This window comes from Malaclemys terrapin, chromosome 1, assembly GCF_027887155.1.
Source record: "Malaclemys terrapin pileata isolate rMalTer1 chromosome 1, rMalTer1.hap1, whole genome shotgun sequence".
NCBI classification, from domain to species: Eukaryota; Metazoa; Chordata; order Testudines; family Emydidae; genus Malaclemys; species Malaclemys terrapin.
Window position 1 is genome coordinate 246651376 of NC_071505.1, and position 26560 is coordinate 246677935.

At 41.0% G+C, this 26560-nt stretch overlaps 1 protein-coding gene across 14 annotated transcripts in view; it reads right to left on the reverse strand.

The window, feature by feature from the left end:
• Window positions 1-26560, reverse strand: part of MYCBP2 (MYC binding protein 2) — a 399116-nt gene that overhangs the window by 154435 nt on the left and 218121 nt on the right. For all 14 annotated transcript variants that reach the window (XM_054011672.1, XM_054011602.1, XM_054011628.1 and 11 more), the window contains 6 exons: window positions 25645-25787; window positions 24311-24411; window positions 19236-19454; window positions 12274-12499; window positions 11730-11848; window positions 1571-1658 (listed from right to left, as the gene is read on the reverse strand). In XM_054011672.1, the coding sequence (XP_053867647.1) occupies window positions 1571-1658; window positions 11730-11848; window positions 12274-12499; window positions 19236-19454; window positions 24311-24411; window positions 25645-25787 (896 nt within the window). The remainder of the gene's footprint in view (window positions 1-1570; window positions 1659-11729; window positions 11849-12273; window positions 12500-19235; window positions 19455-24310; window positions 24412-25644; window positions 25788-26560) is intronic.

Here is a 26560-nt window from a genome sequence, read left to right on the forward strand (position 1 = left end):
AATTTACTCTCTTAAAGAGCCTGTAAAGCTGCTTCACAGACAGAGCACCACTTGAATTTAGTTTGGTGTTTGTGCAACAGCTCCGCTATGCATGAATGGGGGCAGAGAATCATGGCTGGGAGGCACAAGAGTGCTAGCTGAGACTACTTCACTGCTCAATACCCAATCCAGGAGAAGGAGGAGAACTAAATGCTGCTCGCTACTGCCACCCAAAATGAATAAAATTAAAGGCTGCTCCTTGGTCTTGAACAAGCTGCTACTCAGTAGCGAACAGGGAAGGTCACAGAACTGTAGTAGTAACACCAATTTTAAAAAAAGACTATACAAAGTCTAACAGCTATCCCCTTTAGCAAGAAAGGAATTGCATTTTAGTAAAAAACCATCTTTGGAGATAATTCACTGTTAGAAAAGCCAGGAAATTAAAGTTGGGAGCCTTCTAGTTTCTGTATTTTTCTCTTGCATGGAAGAACGAAGGGAACCGTTGGTAAGCAGGTGTCATCAATGGAAGTAAGTTTTAACTTACCTCTAATCCGAGGGAAGAGGGATTCTAATCCATGTTACAGAATTGCCTAACATACTCTTGAGAGCTAAATGAATATTTATGAGAAGTGCCTATTGCGACTGAAAGTAAGAGATGTGCAAGTGCACAAGAAAATATCTGATTTTTAAAAAATTCTATTTGATCAGTGTGCAGTTACAACCACAAAAACATATGTCCCCTTGCTCATTAACATGCCCTTTCTATTAAGCACTCTCATTTGCAATATGTGAACACTTAGTGGCTTTGCTTACATTTAACCTAACAAGCTAATCACTAATCTGAGCCTAGCAATGAATTTAAATAATCATAGTAATGTGAGCCTTCTGTAAACAAGAATAACGCCATTAAAGACAATGGCGCTGCACCAGAATAAAACTAGTGAGAGGTCAGAATTAGGATCTCTCTCTTTCTAGTTCTACTTCAGTTACAATATTCTGCTCCAGTCACTTTTGCTGAATCTCATTTTTGTCACTTGTGGTACTTTTTAAATTGTGTTTGTATTATTGAAAACGTGTGTGTACTGTGTCTGCTTATGAAGTAATGTAATACTTTTGATAATTTTAAAATTTGGAGAAGAATTATTTTAGGCTCCAAGATCTGCAGATATTCATGACCACTTAATTTTAAACAAATAATTGCACATTTTACAAGTCAGCACCACAGTTGCTGTTCCTTAATGATTGATGTGGAGTGTGCTGAGAAAGAACAGTGATAAGAAAAACAAATAGTAAGATACCTGAACATTTGTGAAGTACCATTAAGAAACTGGAGAACATAGCTCATACCTGTAGATGGGGTGAGTTGGTCAGATTTAAATACTAGATTTCCCTACTCCCTATACATAAAGGAGTAGAGTGGGCGGCAAAACAGCACTATTTATCTGTGTTGATTGATTTTTAGCCTTAAAGTGAAAACAAATTTTATCTCCAATTGGAAGCAATCTTAAAACTCATAGAATATTAGTAATTCACAAAATATAATATAAATCAATTATCAAGGAAAAAATTATGTTCTTTAAGAGAGACTTACCAATGGGAAGTGCCAGATCTTTTTTCATCAAAGCAGCTGCACATGCTCCTCCTAGATTGGCCAACTCTTTCTCAAGCTGTATAATACCCTTCAAAAATAAGAGAAGAATTTAAAGCCAAAGGTAGTTTCAGAAAAGAAAAGCTGAGTAGTTGTATTAATAGAATGCCCACAAACTACTGAAGATTGTGAGACACAAAAATACTGTGCTCTAGTTCAAGGGTGCTCATCCTTAGGGTCATAAACAGGTTTCACGGAGTTACAATCACATTCCTTGCTTTACCGCTATAAGGGAGGAGAGTCCTGACCCTTTTTTTTTCTTGCAACATGGGATCACAGTAGAAAAAAGATTGAAAACAATTTCTCTGATTAATAGGATTTATTAAATGTAGGCAGTTGCTAGGCTTTTACACTCAGCAGAATCACTCTTACCAGAAGATAACTGTTTTCTTTAGCCTGTAGCATTCACTTAAAAGAGTGGGAACTTGGAAACATACTACTAGATAAACCAACTGTACATACATGCATTAATACCTTAAAGCTATGTTCCCTCTAAGATGTGCTCATGTATGCAGCATGCATGAACTCACTCACGTATGCAACTTAGAGGTACCATTACTCAAAGGGCTTCCCCCTTTCTTACCCTACTGCCTCTGGCTGAGGGGACTCCAGATTCTCCTTCCACCCAGCTGCTGGTCCTCAGGAGAAGTCCCTTACAGCCTCTTCCCTGTATATTGGCCCTCAGGGAGAGTAAAAAGTTCTTGGGTTCTTCTCCCCATTGATGTTGCTGCTCTGCGGGTGGGTTGGAAATGAGAACCCCTCTTCCCCCTTGCTGGTCCTTATATGTGGAATGATCCCCTTCTTCTGGGCTGAGGAAGGGAATGTGGCCTCTCAACCTCCTTCTGCTCCGCTCCTGAGGAAGTCCCCAATTTCTTCACCACACTAGTTCCCCCAGATTCTAGGCTCCCTTTCCCCCCCAGCTGCTCCTCTTCTAAGGTGGGAAGGGGAGTGTTGTTCCTCCCCAGTCAGAGGAAAGGGGACTATTGTGCTCCATTCCAGTTTCTCCATTTTTCTGTCTGTGGAACATAAAAGTGTCTGAGCTCATGTTTTAAACCTAAGAGTGCAGTCTCTTCCATTGTGTTCAAAGGGTCTGATTTTTGTAAGTGCTGAGTGCAATGCCAATTTAAGGTAGAGAGTGCTGTGGGTTGGCTCAGCACTTCTGAAAATTGGGTGCATGGGTTCTAAACTTGCACTCAGGAAGTTATTCATTCCACATACAGGAAAAGGAAACCAATTAGTGGGAACAGTTAACTAGAGGAGCTTCCAGGGTAGTGATTTCCTTCAGAGATAGGCAATATACAAAGAAAGACCAAAATCTCTTGGCCCAAAGAGCCCTCCAATCTTGATTATGCCTCACCTTCCATAGATGCAGGCTAATTAATCTGTAACTAGAGGGTGTGTCTTGGACTCAAGTCCTTATGCAACTGAGCCCAAGTGGACTCCGATTACAGATTCTGAAATGTTGAGCATACATGTGGATTGACACCCAACTGTTGCTTGCTACATCACCTTCACAGAATCATATTCTCTTTCTGCCCAGGTACTGTCTTGACACTAAAATAATTTGTGTTTATGTCTAGATGGCGAGGATACCCTTCTGCTTTGTACATTTTTTTAAAAATTAGGTTATACAGCCATTCTGTTCTGCCCAAACAGGAGGTCTGTCTTTTGCATCATGAACAGCACAAAACTGAGTTTGATTTTCAAAAACCTTGGAGTTTTATGAAAATAGAACATAATGGTTCAAATTATATCTAAGGAATTCTGTAGTGACTTCTTGTAGATACCCTTGTTTGCACTGAATAACAGCATACTCTCTGAGTATTCCCATGAACTTCAATGGGATTACTTGTTGAGTAAATTTCTATTCAATGTGAACAAGGATATCAGAACCTTGCCCTATGAGAGAAAAGAGTAAAAAACAAGAGAAGAATACATTGACCCCTTTGAAAAATACAGCCAGATCCAACTTTGTGCCCTGGCCAGCTTGACTAAGTCCCCAGGTGGTAGACAATCAGCTCCACAGATCTGTGCAACACTCCAGAATCCCTGGCATAGGGAATTCCGGGGGGGGGGAGGGGGGGAGAAAGGTGTGGAGCTATGGATAGCTGGGTGAGTTAAGAGCAGCATGAAAGATGCTCTAATTTACATTGAGGACAGCGAAGAAGGTGGCTAATAACTAAGGTTAAGATTTTGTCATGGTTATTTTTAGTAAAAGTCACGGACAGGTTATGGACAATAAACCAAAATTCATGGAAGCCCTTGACCTGCCCCTGATTTTTACTAAAGAATAACTGACAAAATGGGGAGGAAGGGATCCAGCACCCACTGCTAATGCGGCTCTGGGGTCCCCCAGGTGCTTGCGGCGGCTTGGAGATCCAGAGTCCTCCCACTGCCCGTAGTGGCTGAAAGTGCCAGGGTCCCTCCTGTTGCAAGCGGCAGCTCAGAGCTGTGGGGTCCCCCCCATCACACATGGTGGCTGGGAGCTCAAAGGGGTGCCCCTCCCCGCAGCTCAGAGTTCTGCAGGGCCACCCCACTCGGCTGGGAGCTGCAACTGGCGAATCAAAATTGAGTAATTATCTGATGGTGGATGGCACACACTGATTGCTGCCAGGTGGTCTTGTATAGAACTGAGGGAGAGCCCCGTCATTTTGACAGAACGCAGACAGTCCAATATAAGGGGAATATTTGCTGACGTGGGATTTGTGTTCTAGCTGCATGCAGATGGAAAAACTCTTCCACTCAGCTGAATAATGTTTCCTAGTGAACTCCTTTCAGCTGTTATTAAGGATGGTTTGTACGGCTTCAGAGCAGGAATGTTCTAAGTCTGACACCCATCCAAAAACTAAGCAATGAGATGAAGTGCTCCAGGGATGGGGTGATTGATACTGCATTTCTCCTGGGTCAAAAGATCAGGAAAGGACAGGATACTGATTGAATGATGAGATGACACTAAATGGAGATTTGGGAACCAAATTTATTTTTGAGCCAATTGGGGGCGAAGAGTATGACTCCTGCTGTGCCCTGTCCTGTTGAAGTTTCCATAGGACCTGAGGTAGGAATGCTAGAGAGGAAAGGCATAGTTCAGGTTTCCTGACCAGGTCAGAAGGATAGCAACACCCTGAGAGTGTAGATCTAGAGCTCCCCTAGAACAGTAGATGTTGCATTTCCTGTTCATTTGGGAGGCAAACAGATTCTAGGTGGGGTTCCCCATTGAGTGAAAATACTGTTCACTACCGAATCATGCAGCTCCCACTCATTATTAATAGCAAAATACCTAATGGGGGTGTCTGCCAACACATTCTGAGTTCCCAGAAGGTAAGATGAGGACAGGGTGATTCAATTCCTAATACACAAATTCCATAGGGCAACTACTTCTATACACAAGAGAATGGATCTTACCCCTCCTTGCTTGTTGATGTAAAAGTTGGTTATGCTGTTTAACGTTATGAAGACATGATGGAACTGGATAAACCGAAGAAAGGCATTGCAAGCCTATCAGACTGCACTAAATTCCAAAAGACTGATGTGCATCCTGGTTTCTCGGAGTGTCCAAGTGCATTGTGCTGTATGTCTGTGTGGCCCCCCACAGCTCAGCAGGGAGGCATGTGTAATTACTGTATTGTCCGGTAAGGGGGATAGTAAGGGAACACCCATATGTAGTTGATGGCATGACATTACATCACAGATTATGTTACATTAGCAATTACGTTACTTTGGAAGGAAGCGTCACTGTGGTATTCATGCTGTGTTTGGTCAGCGAATGCACTGTTTGGAGCCACGGCTCTAGGAAATTTAAGAAGAGTCTGGCGAATGGAGTAACAAGTGCATGAAGCCACATGTCTCAGAATGAAAACAAGTTCTGACTGGTACTTGAGGGTTGCAAATAACCTGGTCTATCAGGTTGTTCATAGCATGAAACCTGTTCCTTGGTAGATAAGCTCTTGCTGTGATTGAGTCCAAAGTCACTTCATGCAGCCTGTGGTCTGTATCAGAGTGAGGATATACTTTTCAAAGTTTACACTGGCTTCAAGAGAGAAAAGGAGCTGAAGTATTAATGAGGTTGATATGCAGGCCTCTTGAAATGTCCTGGCAACAATTAGCCAGTTGGTGAAATAAGGGATGACAGTCAGACTTTTCTACCTGAAATGAGTTGCTATTACCAGGATGACTTAAAGAGCTTGGGATCAGAGGCAAAACCAAATGGAAGCATCCTGTACTGGAAGTGGTCGGGGCCCACCATGAAATTGAGAAACTGCTTGGGGGGGTGGCGGTGGTGGGGGAGAATGAATGTCTACATGAATGTACGTGTCCGTCATAGAGAGAGCTGTAAATGGAAATGTCTTTTTACAGGGGTGGGATTATGGAAGCAAGTGTGATTATATGAAATTTCAGCTTACAAATAACACGATTGAGATTGCAGAGTTGGAGAATGGGTCTCTAACCACTCTTCTTTTTGGGTACTAGGAAGTACATCAAGTAAAAACCTTTTCCCTGGTGTTGGAGAGGTTTCCACTCTATTGCTCCTCATTGGAGGAGGGACCCTACTTCCTGACTAAGAATCCCCTTATGAGAATGGTCCCTGAAGAGGAATGGAATGGGGGTTTTGGAGGAGGTAGGGAAGTAAACTATCGCACAGCCAGATTGAATGATATCTAATACCCACCCACCCATTGTTATAGCACTCCAGTTGTAGAAATAGAGTGCTAAATGACTGTTGAAAGATATGCGGGTATAGGGTAGTGGCAGCATAATTGATGGTGTGCAGTTCTTGAACTTCCATTATAGATGTAACAGGAAAATTTTAATAAGCGCACAAGAGAGACTTGAGCAAAACACTCATAAGTAGGACCTAGCGGCTTTGTTAGGGCAAAATTAAAGTTCTATGACAGCAGAGGCTCCCTAATGGGAGGAACCTAGAGAATGTAGGGGAGAGAAGTCCTTGTTCTTAACAGAATTGTGTTGAGCAGATATTACAATCATACGTCAGAGTGGCACCTTCCCTGGATTACAAAAGGACGATTTGAACCCTTCAAAAACAGAAACAGTCCACATTACTCAGTAGGCTATCCTCCACATTGTAAGGTGAGTATTTCTAGGTTGGAACGCACAATTCTCCCTTGTGGTTAAGACAGGACCTCTGGACAGATAGGCAGTGATTATGGTGGCTCTCTGGCCATCTGAAGATACCAGTGCTAACAAGGTCACATTGAGGCTATTAATATAATGTTTGCTCTATCCAAATTGCTAATCCTTATGACCTTGGGTATCAGGGAAATGGGAGAGAAGGCATATAGAATAGTGTTGGATTGAGTCCTGCTGCATCACATCTTAGAGGGAGCTTTTGTTCCTGTATACTCTTCTGTGATAAACTTGGCATCTGGTAGTTTTGTTGGGCACAAAGGCATCTATCACTGCATGGCCCTAGACATCAAATAGTGCTACAGCCACTACTGGTTTCAAGGACCACTTCTGTTGATCATTAGATGGCCTGCTGAGCAAATCTACCTCCATCTAATCCACCCCTGCAAGGTGAAATGCAATGAGGTTTAGCTTTAGATGAAGCACAGCCATAGTTTTATTGCCTCCACAGATAAGAGCTGTGTTTATTGACACAGCACACAGCTACAGTGCTGTCTGTAAGCAACTGTATTATATAATTCTGCAGGGATCCGCAATAGGCTTTAAGGGCCCACTGCACTGTTCTGAGCTCTATTCTGCAGGGATCCGCAATAGGCTTTAAGGGCCCACTGCACTGTTCTGAGCTCTAGCATGCTGATATATAATCTGGACTAAGGTGTTTTAACGATCATGTACCTAGAGGTCTTGGTTCTGTGGACCCCAGGCCAAATCAGAGGTAACAGTGGTTACTGTGATGGCAAGTGATGGGCAATGAAGATTTCTCCTCCTCCCCAGATGATGTTTTCCCTGTTCTCCCACCAATGAAGCTATTGGAGTACTTGAGGTTGGATGGCCAGTTTCCTTTGAAGGCTGTGTACATTCAGTGTACAGTGAAGCACTGAGATGGAGTGCACCCCTGTATTCACACTACTGTAATCACCTTTGTATAAAATATGCCTTGTAATGTATCATTTGAAAGAATAACTCACTGGTCAATAATATCATGATGAAATGTGTGTAGCATCACTATATGTAAAGTTATAAACAATCTGAAATTGGGTCTCAAATGTGTTTACCAGACAAGTCTGGGGAGTGGGTAAACCAGTTTCTCAAAGACTAAGGACAAGCTCATACCTCTAGCGAGGTGTCATCACAGCTGATGGGCAATCACCTGTCAAGTGGTGGTTCTTTTGCAAGGAAAGGGGGCAGAAACAAATAGATCTGCATCTTAGCAAACAGAATGGACCCTCTTTCACCACCATACTCCTCCATCCTCACAATGGGAGTGAACTTTATTTAGGGTAACCCTCAAGAAAATATATTTCAAAGAGTGACTAACTATAAAAGGGGGGGGGGGCGGGAGAAGGGGAGAAACATGCCAAGTTATCCTCAAAAAGAACAGGAGTACTTGTGGCACCTTAGAGACTAACAAATTTATTAGAGCATAAGCTTTCGTGGGCTACAACCCACTTCTTCGGATGCATATAGAGTGAAACATATTGAGGAGATATATATACACACACACACAGAGATCATGAACAGGTGGGAGTTGTCTTACCAACTCTGAGAAGCCAATTAAGTAGGAGAAAAAAAAACTTTTGAAGTGATAATCAAGATAGCTCAGTACAGACAGTTTGATAAGAAGCAAGTGTGAGAATACTTACAAGGGGAGATAGATTCAATGTTTGTAATGGCTCAGCCATTCCCAGTCCTTATTTAATCCTGAGTTGATTGTGTCTAGTTTGCATATCAATTCCAGCCCAGCAGTCTCTCATTGGAGTCTGTTTTTGAAGTTTTTCTGTTTTAAGATAGCCACCCGCAGGTCTGTCATAGAATGGCCAGACAGGTTAAAGTGTTCTCCCACTGGTTTTTGAGTATTAGGATTCCTGATGTCAGATTTGTGTCCATTAATTCTTTTGCGTAGAGACTGTCCGGTTTGGCCAATGTACATGGCAGAGGGGCATTGCTGGCACATGATGGCATATATCGCATTGGTAGATGTGCAGGTGAACGAGCCCCTGATGGTATGGTTGATGTGATTAGGCCCTATGTCGTCTCATTTGTTAGTCTCTAAGGTGCCACAAGTACTCCTGTTCTTTTTGAGGATACAGACTAACACGGCTGCTACTCTGAAACATGCCAAGTTATATCTCACTATCCATCTCTTGCTCTTTCACCTAAGACAACAATAGAAACCCCGCATTTGATTTTGGGAGAAATCCTGACCTGAAATTTGGTCAGCCATGTTGCTGGGAGCATGTGGTAAGAATGTTATCTTGAACCAAGTCTAGCTGGTTAAGTTTTAGTCCTAGGAAGCATTTTACTTTTATTTCTCTAGTCATTTCTGAGTTTAATGCCTTATACTTGTACTCACTTAAACCCTATCTCTTTGTAGTTAAATAAATTTGTTTTATTCTTAATCAAAACTAATCCAGTGTTGTGAACTGCATGGGTACTCCTTTTCAAGTACCAGACTGTTGCATATTGATCCCCTTAGAGAGGAAATGGACCTAATATATTTGGACTGTCCAATAGAGGGCTGGACAGTGCAGAACACACATTTTTGGGGGGAAATTTGGGAGTGGGATTGTGTCGGACTCACCCTGCAACTAGCAACCAAAGGCTGCTGGAAGCTAAAGTGTGTCTGGTGTTCGGTCACAGGCTGCTGAGGTCAGAGTTGCTGGGCACACAGACACTCAGGGTGTGACCTGCATGCTGGATGACTGTTTGTGAGTGGCCTTGGTGGAGGCTACAGCAGCAAAGCACTGTGACGCACCCAAGTTTGCAGGACAGCATTGAGACAGCACCTCACTGGTCTGGATTGCACCTGGAATATCATACCCATCATCCAGTGCTGCAAGGTTTTCATATTCAGATAAGCAAAAGGTGTAATGATGTAGGTCCAATGAAGTTATCAAGCCTACTAGTCTTCAGAAAAATTGTGAGGTCTGAACTAGTTGTTCCCTGAATTGTGAGGGAGTCTCAAGTTTTGAAAAATCTTTTCTCCAGAAGGAAGGCTCTGGGCTCAGTGGAGTCCATGAATGTGACAACAAAGGTGATGCGTTCTACAGGAGGTAGTGTGATTGTCAAACAAGAGGTGCACTTCTTAAAGCCGTTATAGGGTGCAAGGTCCAAAGGCTCCTAAAACAAGGGAAGGGATATTTACTTCAAACTATCCTATGCTACTCTGGACTAAATATTTACAATAAGGTCTTAAACTAGCCTGAGGGGAAAAAGTCCTGAAGTCAGGAAGGATTTCTGTTCATTCTCTGTGGCAGCAAACAAACTGAGGTGACTGGAGAGTGTGGTGATGTCAACATTACACAAGAAAAATTGAAATGGGCCATCCTGATTATCACTACAAAAGTGATTTTTCCTCAGGCTGATAATAGCCCACTTTAATTGATTTGTCTCATTAGAGTTGGTTAGGCAACTCCCACCTTTTCATGTTCTGTGTGTATATGTATCTTCCTACTGTATTTTCCACTCCATTCATCCCACTAAAGCTTATGCCCAAATAAATCTGTTAGTCTCTAAGGTGCTACAAGTACTCCTTGTTCTTTTCACTTCTATAGGTATTACTGAGGCAACATATTCAGGAGCATTTGAGAGAATATTAGATGTTCAGAGGTTTAAAGTATCTGTAATTACACTAAGATAAAAATGTATAAGGAATATTAATCTTCATTCTTCATAACATCAGACAATATCTAGTGTTTGAAAGAAACTTCTCTCAATAAGCAACTTACTGCATTATTTTCTATTTTAGGGGTTTGTATACCATCTTCTGAAGAGCCTGGTATTGGCCAATGATGGGGAAAAAGAATAGAAGACACTGTTCCTACAATGACCTGAGCCAGAGGTGGGCAAACTATGGCCCGCGGGCGACATCCGGCCTGGTCCCTGAGATCCTGCCCCGGGAGGCTAGCCCCTGACCCCTTCCCCGCTGTTCCCCCCTTCCTTGCAGCCTCAGCTCACTGCGCCGCTGGCGCAATGCTCTGGGCAGTGGGCTGCAAGCTCCTGGGGCAGCGCAGCTGCAGAGCCGGTGCTGTGTGCTGTGCTGTGGCGACGGCGTGGCTGGCTCCACCGGTGCTCCAGGCAGCACGGTAAGGGGGCAGGGAGCAGGGGGGTTGGATAGAGGGCAGGGGAGTTTGGGGTGGTGGTCGGGGGGGGGTGTGTGGATAGGGGTCGGGGTGGACAGAGAGCGGGGAAGAGGGAGTTGAATGGGGGCAGAGGTCCAGGGGAGCAGTCAGGAATAAGAGGAAGGGTTGGATGGGGTGGTGGGGGGCAGTCAGGGGACAGGGGGAAGGGGTGGTTGGATGGGGCAGGGGTCCTGGGGGGGCCATCAGGAATGAGAGGAGAGATTGGATGGGGTGGTGGGGGGCAGTCGGGGACAGGGAGCAGGTGGGGTGGATGGGGCAGGAGTCCCGGGGGGCCCGTCAGGGAATAGGGGGGGAGGGGGTTGGATGGGACAGGAATCGGGGGCGGGGGGGAGAAACCGGGCCATGACCCCCTCCCCTAACCAGCCCTCCATACAATTTCCAAAACCCAATGCGACCCTCAGGTCAAAAAGTTTGCCCACCCCTGACCTAAGCTAATAAAATGTACTTATGGATTAATAACTATTACAGAGCATTCCTAGATTTTTGATTTCTCAGCATAATGGAATCAAGGCAGATGTCTTGAGTAGAATTACAGGAGATACAGAGTAGTTTTGATGCAACGAATAGATTTTTTTTTAATCAATTATAGAATTTTATAGTCCCTTACATGTCCATAGACTGTTCTAACTGTTAAAGTTTGAGAAACCTTGTACAGTAGGATAATGCACATGCAGCTGGACAAAAAGGCATGAAACAACGAATCTCCATACAACTACAGTTCAAAAGATATGTTGACTAGGGAAGGGCGGTATAAAATAATTTGCCTTTTGAAAAGCAAATTTATTTGGTGTAATTTTAGTAGCTTCACTTATTCTCACCTCATCAGATCCTGGACTAAATTCATATCCAATTGCAAAACACTTGAAGCCATAGAAACAGGCCTTTTCATCTTTCACGTAGTCTGATGCAGTTTCCAGTGAAAAGAGTGCTTCATTTCCTAACAGAATACAATGAAATTAACATAAAATAAATCTATGTGAATTCCTCCTTTTTCATCCACTTTTATATCACAAAAAATAAATATGAAAATTAGCCTTTAAACATAACTGGTGGAAGAAACACTTGAGCAATCTGCATATCTATACCACATAAAAGAAAGTAAATAATTACTCCATGATATCCAACCAATTGCTTTAATTGGCCCACCTTTCTAATCTGAGTCTGGCTTCTCCTCAGCTTTATATTCTAAAAACTAAACTGAATAATTCAGTCTCATTATTTAAGATAGTCATCAAAAGTCTAATTTTGACTAAGTAAAGTTTACTTCTCTGGAAATTACTACAATTTAAGTTCACTTTTGTTAATTATATACTCCAAAACCCTCCATTTTATTTAAACAGGCAATTTATAAACTCTTTTTACCTGGCAACACTAAAACCATGGTAGGCCATCCAGATGTGCCTGAAAATTTCTTTAGTTCAATCCATGAATTAAGATTTTCATGAACAGGAGTTTGCTTTTGTCCAAATCCTGAGTTCAGGACAATTCTGACAGGAATTAGCAAGCGAAGGACATCCTCTGATTGAGCTGTGCCACACTGAGCATCAAACTCTATTGTCATCCACCTGACGCATTCTGGGAAAGTCACCTAAAACAAATAACAGTTGGAAAATAAACACAAAAATCATTGTACACTTCTAATTAATTTTGGTTTAAGTATCTTACTTTAAACGTAATATTTAAAAATGGTCAAGTATCGAAAGATAAAGGAAAGTTACTTATCTCTACAGTAACTGGAGTTCTTCAAGATGTGTTGCCTATGAGTGTTCCATTTCTGGTATGCATAGACCATAAATCAGAACATGGTAGCCAGCAGTGTCAGTTAGGTCAGGCCTAGGCCCATCATATCCTAGAGCCCCCAAGCTGCTCTCCCACAAGGGCATACAAGGGAGGAGCAACCAACTGACCCTCAGTTCCTTTGCCAATACAAAGTCAAGATGTAATTAGACTCCGTGGGAGGGGAAAAAGGAGTGTGAGTCATGAAACACATATATACACCACATTTTGAAGGTACTGTCGGGATAAGTAAATTTCCTTTCTTCGAGTGCTTGTCTGTGTGTTCCACTTATGATGACTCACAAGCAGGTAACAATTAATGGAGGAGAGTAGAAGGATTCTAATTAAATAATGACTTGGTCATGGCTCTGCCAAATCAAACATCAGATGTACATTTCTCTATGATGGAAAAGAGCCTGGAATAGCTGCTCTATGTACAACAGCTATGGAAATACCCCTAAAAGAAGCTGCAGATGCTCTAGTCAAGTGCACTCTAATTTACCTTGGAGGTTCTAATTTAGCTAATTTAGAACATATTAATGTAGTCTGACACCACCTACATGTGGTTCACATTGCTTGCACTTTAGATATTTCAGCAAAGGCAATGAACAACCTAGGGGATACTCCAGATGACTTTGTTCAGTGTAAATAAAATACTAGGACCTGGACAACATCTAAAGGGTGCAGGCTGGCTTCCCCTTTTGATGAATATGTTTTTTTGTTTGTTCTGGGGCGTTTTTTGGAGGGGGGGTGCAGATAGGCAAATGAATGTATTGGATCAAATGAAAAGGAGAGTTACAGAGAAACTGAGACCACACCTTAATTATCTCTGAGAAAGATCAGATAAGGAGGACCAGCTATAAGATTTTGAAGTTGACCCACTCATGACAAGGTAATTGTCACAAGGAAAGCCATCTTCAGGGAAAGATGAGCTAACAAATGTGTGGTCATAGGTTCCAATGCAGATCCTACTGAACAATTAAGGATGATATTAATATCCCAGGACAGGGGTGGTCCTCAGATTGTAGGAAATAACTGAAGGAGTCCTCAAAAGAAATATGATCACAGGAGGATGAGAAAAAAAACATGACCATCAGCTGATGATGAGCAAAAATGGATGCCAAAGAAACAGAGCATATATAGATAATCCAGATATTTTCAAAAAGATAGTCAATATTCAAGGATATGAGGGATCTCTGTCTTTGATGGGGAGAAGCTAGGCTAGGCTAACCACATAGAAAAGCACTTTCATTTTAAATAAACCTACTAGGATCTTTTCTACTCTGAAGCAAGATATTCTGCACATCCATACAGCAAGTTTTCTCCATATCTTTTAACTAGAGAGCTTCCAGGCCATGAGATAAAGAGAGGCAAGATCTGGATGAAGTTAGTCTGACTGACCAAGGCTGGCAAGAGAGGAAATTATATTTGGATAAAGTCTGAAGATCTGGAAATGAATACTGCCTTTGCCAGGACGGAGTTAGGAGAATGACTAATGCAGAATCCTGGTTGATTTTCCTCAAATCGCAAGGGGTTAATGGGATTACAGGATAGGCATAATAGAGATTGTCATTCCATGGAATCAGAAAAGCATCTGCCTTCAAACCGGGGCTCTAACATCTTCCAGAGCAGAAACTTGCATTTCTTATTTCCTCTGATTGTAAACAAATCTGCATGGGGAATGCCCCAATGCCTGAACATTGACTTGAAGACCGAGTCTTTGATCAACCACTTGAGGTCCTGTATGAAGTGGTTCTTTGTGCAAGTGTCTGCTCAGATTATCTGCCAATATGGCATGAAGACCTATCAGATGAATTACTGATTATCCAGTGGTGGATACACCAATTCCACAGCACAATAGTTTCTCTGCATAAGGGAGAAGATCTGGCACTTCCTTGTTTCTTGATATAGAACATTGAAGTGGTATTGATCATCACTATTTGGATGTTTTGGGCCTTGATGTGAGTCAGACATACTGCTCTGAGCTCTAGGATGTTGCTATGCAGACAAACCTCCTCTTTGGACTACCAACCTTGTACTGTGAGGGCATCCAAATGCTCTCCCCATTTGAACATTAAGGCCTGGGGCACTATACACTTTACAGGAAATGTAAAATAGGGAGAAAGGAACACCTTGACATATTTGCTGAGTGTCCTTCTGCCAGTTTGGATCTGAATGTCTAAGTTGTGCAAACTGGAATGATAAAAAGACTTCAGCTATCCTCAGACGACAACTTAGATGAAGCTGGGACAGAGAATCACAAACGTCCATGAGGCTATATGGCCTAGCAAATGCAGATGTGTCCTCATGGTCATCTCAGGAGTCTGCCGGGGCTGGATGATCAGTAGACACTTGTTGAATCTGGTTTGAGGCAGATACACCTCCACCATAAAGGAGTCTATGAGGGCTGCAATAGATTCTATTTTCTGTGTAGAAATTAGATGTTATTTGTTTTGCTTATTTTTAGTCCCAACCTCAATAACAGGTACAGTATATATTGATTGTGATCTGCTGAGGAGATTTTCCATGAGCTAGCCAATTCAGAGGTGGACTGCTGCTACTACTATACACTTTGAAAAATTTCTTGGAGATGTTGATAATCCAAAATGGAGCACTTTGTATTGTTAATCTGAGTTACCAACTACAAAACACAGATATTTCCTGTGTGCTTGCTGAATGGGCATATATAATATGTAGAATGAAAGCTGGATTTCAAGGTATGAAAGCAAGACATATTACTATACCCATATCTCAACAATCTTGTTTGATGAGGAGGTAATTCACCAATGGCCTGAAACATCTGTACAAAATGTATGGGCAGACTGTTATTGTGGTTGATGGCCTGTAGGTGGCTGCCACAGGGATGGAGGTCTGACTTGTGATACTTCAGGTAGATTACTGTCTTCTAATGTGCTGAACAGACCACAGTGCCCAATAAGGCCAGGAGGAAGATATATAGGGATAAAGAGTGGGAGGAGGATATAGCAGGCAGGGGGTCTTAAATATATGGGTCATAAAAAAGGGACCCTTGGAGGGTGGAACCACCCCCACTTATGTCCACAGCAGAAAAGATAAAGGAGTGATCTTCCTCAAATTGAGCAGCAGCCCTGATTGGGGTCTGAAAATTATGTTGTGCTGGGAGTTTTTTAGATGGTGCTGGAGATAAACCCAATATGGACAAAGAAAGCAAAAGGACAGACAGAGGCAAACTCTGATATAAAAAACGTCAGGACCAATTGCGTTAGTGCCAAAACAAAAATTGAAAGGGTCAGTACCAAATTCAATGGTGCCGATATAGTTGGTACCAAAACTACTGGTGCTGAAGTGTAAATGCTGCCTACTAGTACGAGAAGGCCTCATTAGCAGAAACAGATTTGTCCCTTTTTTTTGGTCCTCCCAAAAAACTTTTAGTGGGAGACCCACTCTTATGCTCCTTACAGAAGTTGATCAGGGGTTTCTCTCTCTCTCAACATGTGAGGAAGGAGCAGCCACAGAAGCTGCAAGAAAATGCCTCACAGGGACAGAGATAGTCCTAGAAGATGAGGACATAACAGAAGAATTCTAACTGAAGATTACTCCAAATCAGATGTATCTTGCCTCTCTGGACCAGAGGCAGGTCTCATGGATTTATCCAGGAGATAAGTTTTTAACCTTGCCTCCTTGGATTCAGCAGTTTGTTACTAGTACATTACAAAGTACATTGGTCTTTAATGTGCTCCTCCCCAGGGCAAAATAAGCACATAGAATGTCTATGGTTGGGGGTGGAGCTGCCTCATACAATGACCAATATTTAAAGCCAAGAGATTATTGACCATCTCTAAGGCTGACTCCTGGTACTGGCTGAATGAAACAAAGAAAACTTGCCTGAACTAAAGCTTACACTAAGACACAATAAGATTCCTATCAACTGTATATTAAAACTATCCTATCCTAAGAACAGGTATTTACAATAAATTGGAAAAAGTGGGAGCAGAAGTACAAGAGGCCAGAAACTGCTAAGTCAGTGCTGTGTCTCAGCCACAGGCAGTGTAAAGGAAATGAGGGTGGTTGGTTGTGCCAGCCCCTTTATGTTCTTCTGTGGAGAGAGGGTGCTAAAAGGCATGAAAAGGTACAGGCATGGCCCAACGGACACCACTGGCTAAAACATTCCGACCTCTGGCACGTGCGCAACAGAAATGACACACACGTAGATAAGTACACAAAGAAAAACAGGTTATTTTTATCTAAAATCAAACAATTGAATCAAATGACTGACTTCTGGGGACTGTAGGAAACTAGTCTGTAATCTGAGTTATCTTCATTAGATTCCAATCATCCTTGAAAAGAAATCCAAAAGAAGGCATGAGAATAATCTTATGTACACAGATTCATCTTATTTGCCCATTTTCCAGACCATTTCCCCCTTCTTTCTGCATTGCTCTAATGGCTTCACCATTCTCTACCAAATTAAGCATAAGCTTCTTGTCATCATTTTAAGTCGCTCTGCCACTTATTCTTGCTTTACCATGCAATATTCCATGCAATAGCAACACAATTATGATTAATGGATTTAATGTTTTTTGTCTCAAAGTAATCTCTTTAAAAATCAGGCTAATCTTTACTTTGTGAGACATCCTTACCTAGACTTTACTTCATGTGAGTGCCTTACCTATGCAATTCCATGCCTTGTTCTTTGGACTTCTTTTCATCTTAACCTTGAAGTCTGAATTTCCCGGGTTTGTAATGTTTGTTTTGGGATAATTACAACAGCCACAGAATGATTTTCCCCCCTTAAATTACTGTCAATATTAATATCAGTTTAAATGGTTTTTGTCCAGGATTTATTTTTCAATTATCTATTTCATATATAAACACTAAACAAGAGAGCCAAAGAGAATGCCACCAGAGTTGAACGTATATAGCATCAATCTTAGATAACTTTTTGAGGACAGATTCAGTGGTATGCTTTGGCTGTTTTGTGCTCTCCTAAAACAGTACAAAGTAGCTGAACCATACTGGTGAATCTGATGCTTAGTATGTCAGCATGTAGCTATAGAACTTCGAGACAAGCGAGAGCTGGGGACCTAGTATTCTACCAAGGAACTCTTTACACAAATGTACAGTCTTCCTCATCACCGAGTCATTTCAATCAACAGAAATAAGCATGCAAATTAACTGGAGAGGAAAGATGATGATTGGCTGAGTTGCCTCTAATGTTACAGCAGCCCCATTTAAGATCAACCTAACCTACTGACCTAGAACTGTACAGTTATAACAATTACTAATAAGTTAATTTAATTTCAATATCATTTCCCGAAATGCAACCTATGCATAAGTCATCTATTGGCAACATTTGAAGGAGTATGCTAAAATGTTATTGAGATCATCGGAGACAAAAAAGATCTGACAGTGTGCTAAGTTTCTTAAATGAACCCTTTTATTTTAATTTCAACTCAAACTAATTAAGAGTTTTATTTGTATGTTGTTTGGAGCTTCAGGGGTTCCATGTATGGAGAAAATATTACAGGGTCAGAAACTCAACTCCTGTAGGAAGCCCAGACAGTTTAAAGCTCAAGTGATTATTTCTATTTTCTGTATCAGCTGTCCTGCTCTCTAAACAGAACATCTTAATTTTCAAGAGCAGCAGATACGAATTGCAGCTTGTGTTGTTTCAGTACTTGCAACCTTCTGCTTCATAGTTTTGACTTCATTATGAAATGCATCAACTCTAGAAATGAAAATGATTTATTGAAAACTACAGACAGGGCTTAACCTCTGAGAACTCTGTATCCTAAATGGTGGTCAGATATGAGGCAACTTCATGAATAATTTTAATTGCCACATCTTCCGGCCAACAAAACAAACTGGTGGTGCTACAGCATCGGGGGTCTCCCCTTGCTCAGAGCTAACATTACTTACACTCAAAGCTCTGATATCAGATTTCATAAGAGTACATTTTTGCACTCAATAAGAAGGTTGTGGATATGCATTTGGACTATCTTTACCTATGAGAACAAACTTGTGGGGTATTATCCATTAGGTTCATGAATAGGCAGGAGTTTGCGAGGAGCTCACAAGGAAGGTGTTTCAGTCAAAGCAAAGCATTACACGACTCCCTAGCTTTGTTCCTTTAAACTTTGAAAATGTGACGCATATTAAACTATCCTTTGTCTATTTTGATTCATAACAAGAAATAAAACTTCACATTGTTAAAGAAACCATCTAAACAGACCCTCGCTGCTGAACAGAAAATAAATCAGACAGTATGTTACAACAGTGAAAACATCAGGAAACTGAGTTATAGCAACTGTTAAAAATGTGTATACAAAATGAGAATTTAACTAAAAGACTTAGGTTACGTACAGCTTTGCATCGGCTACCTCAGAACAAGTACACGACTCATAGCATGAGATTCATATATATAAAATCAAACAACAGTGCAAACACTGTATGCTCACAGCATAGACACAAACTAGGTAAAAACTTTAGAGATGTTTTAAAAATCTATACATACTTTCAGTTTATGATATGTACTAAAAATCGCATACAGACATAGAAATGGTCCTTACCTTATAGTGAGTAACACAAGCTGGTTTATAAGGGTGTTCACTTTCTATGACAGCATAGTGATTAGAGGTCGTACCAGCTGAGAGCCCTTGTTCAGGTTGGTTTCCTGTGGTGCTGTCTGTAGACTGATTGGGGTTAAAGGAAGGAGGGGCATACTTCTGATTCAAAACTGCTACAGAGGGAAGTAACTGCTGTACTAGGCCAAAGACTTCAACAGCAACCTGTAGTATGACACAGTAGAATATAAAATATTGTATGATATTGGAGGAAAAAGTCAAAAAGCCTATAGTTCTCTACAGTAATTGAGATAATTCAAAAAAAGTAACACTATCATAGTTCAGTCATGTCATTTTGTTTACTTTAAAAAAAAAAAAAACCCAAAACACCTTCCTCCTCTCTTTTGTGCTTCGGCCACCATTCCAGAGTACATGCTTCCATGGTGATGATAGGTTCTGCTTGATAATGATCCCAAAGCATGCAGACAGATGCACATTTATTTTCATCATCTGAGTTAGATGCCACCAACAGAAGGTTGATTTGCTTTTTTGGTGGTTGAGGTTCTGTAGTTTCTGCATCAGTGTTGTTCTTTTACGATTTCTGACAGCATGTTCCACACCTCATTCCTCTCAGATTTTAGAAGGCACTTCAGATTCTTAAACCTTGGGTCAAGTGTTGTAACTATCTTTAGAAATCGCACATTGGTACCTTCTTTGTGTTTTGTCAAATCTGCAGTGAAAGTGTTCTTAAATCGATCAACATGTACTGGGTCATCATCCGAGACTGCCATAACATGAAATACATGGTAGAATGCAGGTAAAACCACCGAGCAGGAGATATACAATTCTCTCCCAAGCAGTTCAGTCACAAATTTAATTAATGCATTTTTTTTTTTTTTAGTGAGCATCAGCAGCATCGAAACATTTCCTCTAGAATGGTAGATGAAGCATGAAGGGGCACATGAACGTTTAGCATATCTGGCACATAAATACCTTGCAACACGAGCTACAAAAGTGTCATGCGAACGCCTGTTGTCACTTTCAGATGACATTGTAAATCAGAAGCGGGCATTATTACATTATCTCCCATAAATGTAAACAAATTTGTTTGTCTTAGGGATTGGCTGAACAAGAAGTAGGACTGAGTGGACTTGTAGGCTCTAAAGTTTTACATTGCTTTGTTTTTGAGTGCAGTTACGTAAAAAAAAATCCACATTTCTAAGTTAAACTTTCACTAGAAAGAAGTTGCACAACAGCACTTGTATGAGGTAAATTGAAAAATACGTTTTCTTTTGTTTCGTCTTTTTTACAGTGCAAATATTTGTAGTCAAAAATGATAATATAAAGTGAGCATTGTACACTTTGTATTCTGTGTTGTAATTGAAATCAATATATTTGAAAATGTAGAAAAGCATCCAAAAATATTTATAATAAATTTCAATTGGTATTCTATTATTATTTAACAGTGCGATTAACCGTAAATAATTTTTTTATCAAGTTAATTTGTTTTGTGTTAATCATTTACGTTAACTGCGATTAACTGACAGCCCCAGAAAATAAGATACTGAATAAATAGTAAATACAAGTTTAGTTACTACATAAATGCGGTATTTTCCCCTTGATCCCTAAGCAAACCTCCTACAGACATTAACTATTGTGAATTTAGGGGCATATAAAGTCTTGAATTTAATTATGCTCAGTGGCGGGGATACAAACATGAAGTATGTCCCTCTCCTCCAACTGGGTTTAACATCTCTATAAGCAATGTAAAATTTACTTCACTCCTACGTTTCTAGATTTTAAGCCTACTCCAGAGAAGGGCCATATACATTTGCCATTGACCTTCTGAAGTATAGTGCCATGTACATTCACAGCAATATGCAGATGATTAATAATCATCATAGGCCATAAAAGTTACCAAACTGGGGGGGGAACCCCCCACAAATGGAGAATCACCCTCACATATGAATTTGCTAAAGAGAGGCACAGATTTCACCAAGCCAAAAGCAAAGTTATTTTCACATGAAAAAAGCAGGAAAGTCTCTCTTTAAAACAAAGAAATCCCATTTCAAGATCCAGAATCACAGCAATGTTAAAATTTTAAAGCAAACAATGAAATCCCATGAGGTTATTGCTTATTTGTGAATGGTGAAATAATATCAAATTGTATCAATAAGCCTCATATTTTTGTTACTTTGGAGTGACCAATGCACTGCAGAAGATGGAACGAGTCCATCTTAAAGAATCTTTTGTTATTTTTTAGTAAAATTAGTTTTGAGGCTACAAGTTACAGCCATGTGGACTGAAGATGTTAAATAGAGTATTCAAGTAGTCAGGGCCTGATGAAATTTATCATAGGGTACTTAAAGAACTAGCTGAGGCAATCTTGGAACCATTAGCAATTATCTTTGAGAACTCATGGAGGACAGTTGAGGTCCCAGAGGACTTGAGAAAGGCAAACATAGTACCTATTTTTAAAAAGGGGGAACAAAGAGGATCTGGAGAATTACAGACCAGTCAGCCAATCTTCAATACCTGGAAAGATTATTTATTAATTATTAAACAATCAATTTGTAAGCACCTAGAGCAGGGATTCTCAAACTTCATTGCACTGTTACCTCCTTCAGACAATAAAAATTACTACATGACCCCAGGAGCGGGGGACTGAAGCCTGAGCCAGCCCGAGCCCCCCTGTGGGGGGGGAGCCAAAGCTAAAGCCCAAGGGCTTCAGCCCCAGGCAGGGGGCCTATTACCTGAGTCCCAATGCCGAGGGCTGAAGCCCTTGGGCATTGGTCCTGGGACACAGCAAGTCTAAGCCAGCCCTGGTGACCCCATTAAAATGGGGATGCAACGCACAGTTTGAGAACTGCTGACCTACAGCATAATAGGGCTATAAGGAATAGCGAACAGGAATTTGTCAAGAACAAATCATGCCAAACCAATCATAATTTCTTTCTTTGACAGGGTTACTGGCCTAGTAGACTGGGAGAAGCAATAGACGTGATATATCTTTATTTCAGTAAGGCTTTTGACACAATCCCACACAACATTCTCATAAGCAAACTAAGGTCTAGTAGACTGGGAGAAGCAAAAGATCTGGAGAAAGGGGTAAACAGTGAGGTGGCAAAGTTTGCAGACGATACTAAACTGCTCAAGATAGTTCAGACCAAAGCATACTGTGAAGAACTTCAAAAAGATCTCACAAAACTAAGTGAATGGGCAACAAAATGGCAAATGAAATTTAATGTGGATAAATGTAAAGTAATGCACATTGGAAAAAATAACCCCAACTATACATACAATATGATGGGGGATAATTTAACTACAACTAATCAGGAAAGAGATCTTGGAGTCATCGTGGATAGTTCTCTGAAGACGCAGTGTGCAGCGGCAGTCAAAAAAGCAAACAGGATGTTAGGAATCATTAAAAAAGGGATAGAGAATAAGACGGAGAATATCTTATTGCCCTTATATAAATTCATGGTACGCCCACATCTTGAATACTGTGTATAGATATGGTCTCCTCATCTCAAAAAAGATATACTGGCATTAGAAAAGGTACAGAGAAGGGCAACTAAAATGATTAGGGGTTTGGAACGGGTCCCATATGAGGAGAGATTAAAGAGGCTAGGACTTTTCAGCTTGGAAAAGAAGAGACTAAGGGGGGATATGATAGAGGTATATAAAATCATGAGTGGTGTGGAGAAAGTGAATAAGGAAAAGTTATTTACTTGTTCCCATAATATAAGAACTAGGGGCCACCAAATGAAATTAATGGGCAGCAGGTTTAAAACAAATAAAAGGAAGTTGTTCTTCACACAGCACACAGTCAACCTGTGGAACTCATAGTCCTAGCCTTCACAACCTCCTCAGGCCAGGACTATAACAGCATTTAAAAGAGAACTAGATAAATTCATGGAGGCTAAGTTCATTAATTGCTATTAGGAATGGTGTCCTTAGCCTCTGTTTGTCAGAGGGTGGAGATGGATGGCAGAAGAGAGATCACTTGATCATTACCTGTTAGGTTCACTCCTTCTGGAGCACCTGGCATTGGTCACGGTTGGTAGACAGGATACTGGGCTAGATGGACCTTTGGTCTGACCCACTATGGCCATTCTTATGCTCTTATGAAATGCGGTCTAGATGAAATTACTATAAGGTGCATGCAGAACTGGGTGAACGATTGTAGTGAGAGAGTAGTTATCAATGGTTCACTGTGTAATAACTATGGCCAGAGCACTAGCACCTGCTGCAGGTTTGAGATATTGACATGCTATAAGGGCCTGCTGTGATGCAGCAACGTGGAATGCTGACCTGGAAAGGGAACAGCTCACTGGAGAGTAGCTCAAGCTGGGGAAGGGGCTTGGATGACTTCAGAAGGGGAGACAGTTGGAAAAAGCTGTTAGAAAAGGAGGAGGGAAGAAGAAGAACCTAGATGCTGAGTTAGTGGATGAACTGGGGCTGGGGTTCAAAGTGAGGTTAAAAAAAATGGACATGTTTAGTTTTGAGACTGAGGGGGAACCTGAAAGTAGGACAAGAAGTAATGGGCTTAATCTGCAGCAAGGGAGATTTAGATTAGATATGAGGAAAACCTTTCTAACTATAAGGGTAGTTAAACTCTGGAATAAGCCTCCAAGGGAGGCTGTGGAATCCCCATCAATGGAGGTTTTTAAGAACTCGAACAAACACTTGTCAGGGATGGTCTAGGTTTATTTAGTTGGTCCTGTCTCAGCACAGGGGGCTGGATTTACAGACTTCGAGGTCCCTTCCAGCACTACATTTCTATAAATCTATGAAAAAGCAGCTACGAAAACATTGCTATAAATTGGTCTTTTAGATCATAAGTAATATTCTGAGACAACAGTAGAAAAACGTAAGGGTAGAGAAAGCGCCTATAGGAAATTCTTGTTACCATGGCTGAAAAATCCTAACACTTTTGAGGCAGCTTTTAATGTGTCAAGTGTTCTAAGGTTAATCAGGAATTCACAAGAATACACAAACACAAAAGTGCCTTTCAGACTACAGCCATCTCTTACACAGCATTTTAAAAATACATCTGTACAGGATACTAAAGAACATACCTTGGGAATAGCTGCAGCTACTGGTCCTATGTAGGCTATTATAAGGGGAAGCAGCATTGAAAACAGACTGGAAGAGCTGAGCAATTCTGGAATGTCTTCAGCTAAACAAAGATTATTACAATAATTAGATATTCTTTATAATGAACGTACTATAGCTCTGACAAAGTTTTTTTTTCTGTTTTGCCTACTGTATAGTAATGGCTTATAAAGTAAAAACTTATGTTTACAGTGATGCATTTTCAGTATAAATTATTTTCATCATAAAGTTTAAGAGTCAACTTAAGAGCCTGCAAAATTCATTTGAAGCTAAAATCCTCATTTAAAACATTCACTGTATAAAAACCTTCATTTGTTAGAGCAGAAATAAATTATTCTGTCAAATGATTACTAAAGGTATAAAAACTGTTTTAAGTTCAAAAATAAAATCTGCAACAAATTTCTAAAATATGGTCTAATATTTTAGAGTCAATTAATCCTTATTCTGAAGTAGCAGCCCAAACACTACTTTAATCATTTAAGACCAAATGATAACCTCCTAAAAATGGGGATTTATTGCAAAAATGCTCAAACACATTATCTTCAACAGTTTTGCGGATAAACACAGAAATGAAAAACATGCTGTAATTTATACAGTAGACAGTGGCACCAGATCGGGGGGAGGGTGGAAGGGGCCCAGGGCTCTCTCACTTTTTGAAAATGGGGGTTGTGGTCCGTCCATTTTTCACTGGGGCAGACCTTGCCCTCTTCCCCTCCTCTTCCCTGTGAGGTCCCAACCTCCTGCCAGGCCAGTGTGGAGCCAGACCAGGAAGCCCGGGCAGCTGTCGGGAACCGCGGCAGAACCTCAACCTGCCCTAGGTGGGGGACCTAGGGAACAGGGACACGAGCCAGGGGCTGCGCAGCCCTAGTTGAGGGTCCGCCACAGTTGCCTGCCTGGCTCTTATCATGGCCGGGCTTCGGCTCTGCGGCTCCCCACAGGCGAAGTCGGGTCGGGGAGAGCAGCGCTGGCAGCTGCAGGAAGGGGGTCCCTCCACCAGTCCTGGGCAGGAGCTCCAGGGGGAGGGAGGGGACTGCTTTCGGCCCCCCACTCCCTGGGCGGGAGGTGGTTGGGCTCCCCAACTCTGTTCTGGCTTGGCCAGGGAAAGGGTCTTGGGGGGGAGGTCCCCCACTTTTGGGAAGGCTCTGGCACCCTTAACAGTAGATGAATATTCCTGAGGGGCAGGAGGGGGAAGAATTATATGTTAATACTATCTATACTGTAGAGACACTGATCTCACTACCATTAATTTGTGTTGCCAAAGAATAAAACTAAGTTTCAATTAGAAAAAAAGTCTTACCATCTACAGCAAGAGCCCTGTGTAACAGGTCTTTGGCAGCTCGTACCACAGCACTCACAACAGAAATAGCTCTGCTACAGTTTTTATCTTCTTCATTAGCTTTACTTAAAAGCTGTGACTGTAGATCTCCATCATACTCACTCCTGGATAGCAGATTAAGTTAAAGTGAGTTCATAATATACAAATTTTACCTTTAAAAGATATTACATACATTTGACTTTTAAAGCAAATCTTGACAGAGGCTTATTTTAAATTGCACAAAGAAAATCAATTAATTTATAAAGAAAGAGCAAAAAAAAAAAATGAACAAAATAAATAATACCGCATGTAGTGAGAGACCATGGAAGAAATACTGGGAGTGACAGCTACATGAAAATCTTTCCAAATCAATTTATTTTGATTTGAAGAGAAAACGTATATCAAGTTGAAATATATTACTCTATTTAGATGCTTTCTTCAAATCTTCATATCACAGAAACATCCTAATTGCTATCCTGGACTAGGTCAATTGTCCATCTACTCCAACAAAAAATTCTATCAGATTCACCACAGGAATGTATAAAACTTCTGTAATGGAAATTTTAGTGATAGAACTTCCTCAAGAAATGTTTACCCTCCTAATTGAAGGAATAATTTTATGATGAACAGCCCTGGATGGGCAAATTTCCCTACAAGATAATTTTTTTTCTTTGAAAAAGATTATGCTAGGACATAGTGCCTCCCTACGGAGCAGTACACAAAACCTTTCCAGTCATGCATATACGGTGCTAGACAGCTCAGTAGACACTTGGAAAGCAGTCATATGATTTTTTTAAACACACATTTTATTTTAAACCCAAACTGAAACTATATCCAGACTCTGAATAGGGGGAGGTCGTCTTGACTGTCAAACTGAAGAGAAGTCATCAGGTAAGGA